The following is a 1,886-nucleotide window of genomic DNA, read 5'->3' as shown; positions in this document are numbered from 1 at the left end:
TGGCAGGGTAGCCACCTGGTTCTGAGGCTTATTTCCATGACCCTGTGTATCTTTTCAACTCTCCATCTTGGCAAGCACGTATTAGAGACCCTATCCAAGGAAGCTACTTTATTAACTCAAAACTCTGATTTTCTATTAATTTCATGATCATAGCTAGAGAAATGGGAATGAGTGAAGGTCCTCAATAGAGAGACAGCCCAGAAAGTCTTGAGGGGACCCTTCAAAAGGAATCTTGTTACACAGTCTCTGAGCCATAACTAGACGCCCCCAGCACCAACATTTAGCCCAGAGTTACAATAATTCTCTTTCTCCCCATGTTTCCTCTCCTCCCTATGCTTTTCTTTTTCTCCCTCTCACACATTTGGTCTTCCTCTCTTAATTCTATGTTCTTCTTTTGTTTCCTTCTTTCCTATTCCTGAAATGTTGTTGTCTGCTACTCTGCAGTAGCAGAGTACTTAATCCTTAATCCACTCCTGTCTCCCTCCTTATCAGTGGCTTTCCATGATTCTATGACACCCCCCCCCATCTGCCCCGTTTTCTCTTTCTGTTTATCACTGGCCACGGACTTTGTCTTGCTCTCCCGGTTCTCTTTCTGTCTCTGTTTCATGGTCAATGATATTCTCTCTCTCCTCTTTCTCCCCTTCTCTCTTTCTTTGTCTCTCTGTCTTGCTATCTCTGCCTCTGCATCTCTGTCTTTTGTTTCCTTTCTATGCAGGGACTCAGCTCCTGGATCATGGCAAATCTGAGCCGCCCTTCTGAATTTGTCCTCTTGGGCTTCTCCTCTTTTGGTGAGCTGCAGGTTCTGCTGTATGGGCCCTTCCTCGTGCTTTATCTTCTTGCCTTCATAGGAAACACTGTCATCATAATCACAGTCATAGCCAACACCCACCTACATACTCCTATGTACTTCTTTCTTGGTAATTTTTCCCTGTTGGAGATCTTGGTGACCATGACTGCAGTGCCCAGGATGCTCTCAGACCTGCTGGTCACCCACAAAGTCATTTCCTTCACTGGCTGCATGGTCCAGTTCTACTTCTACTTTTCCCTAGGTTCCACCTCCTTCCTCATCCTGTCAGACATGGCCCTTGACCGCTTTGTGGCCATCTGCCACCCACTGCACTATGACACTTTGATGAGCTGGGCTATGTGTGTCAGGTTGGCAGGGGCTGCCTGGGCAGCTCCCTTCCTAGTCATGGTGCCCACTGTCCTCTCCCGGGCTTATCTCAATTATTGCCATGGCAACATCATTAACCACTTCTTCTGCGACAACGTACCTCTGCTGCAGCTGTCCTGCTCAGACACCAGTCTTCTGGAATTCTGGGATTTCATGATGGCCTTAGCCTTTGTCCTCAGTTCCTTCCTGGTGACCCTCATCTCCTATGGGTATATTGTAACCACTGTGCTGAGGATCCCATCTGCTACCGGCCGTCAGAAGGCTTTCTCTACTTGTGGGTCCCACCTCACTCTAGTCTTCATTGGTTACAGCAGCACCATCTTCCTTTATGTCAGGCCTGGCAAAGCACATTCTGTGGAAATCAACAAGACCATAGCCTTGGTGACATCAGTCCTCACCCCCTTTCTCAGTCCCTTTATCCTTACCCTCCGCAATGAGACAGTCAAGGCAGTGCTACAAGGGCATATGCAGAGGCTTAAAGGCCTCCACAAGGCACTACAATGAGACTGAGGAACCCAGCCAACTTCAGTCAAGCAGTTCTATGCAGAGAGGAGGCAGAGTACCAGACTGAAGACCACTGCTGAATTTCTTTAGGTTGTTTCCTCTATGGAAACATGGAAGCAAGGTAACTACAGTGAGTCCTCAGTGCTCAGTGTCTGTCTCTCACAGGCCACCATGAAGGTGCTCCCCATACCCACTGGCGGCTACAAGA

At 48.1% G+C, this 1,886-nt stretch overlaps 1 protein-coding gene across 1 annotated transcript; it reads left to right on the top strand.

Moving 5' to 3' along the window:
- Positions 1-733: 733 nt before the first annotated feature.
- On the top strand, positions 734-1,678 carry LOC132015502 (olfactory receptor 6V1). The gene has a single exon (XM_059395981.1). It carries the CDS (start codon positions 734-736, stop codon positions 1,676-1,678), a length of 945 nt encoding a protein of 314 aa, XP_059251964.1.
- The last annotated feature ends 208 nt before the right edge of the window (positions 1,679-1,886 follow it).

Source organism: Mustela nigripes, chromosome 4 (assembly GCF_022355385.1).
Source record: "Mustela nigripes isolate SB6536 chromosome 4, MUSNIG.SB6536, whole genome shotgun sequence".
Lineage (NCBI taxonomy): Eukaryota > Metazoa > Chordata > Mammalia > Carnivora > Mustelidae > Mustela > Mustela nigripes.
This window is presented reverse-complemented; position numbering and strand designations above follow the sequence as displayed.

Excerpts from the sequence above, each read along its gene's own strand:
- LOC132015502 (XM_059395981.1), top strand. The coding sequence starts at position 734 with ATGGCAAATCTGAGCCGCCCTTCTGAATTTGTCCTCTTGGGCTTCTCC.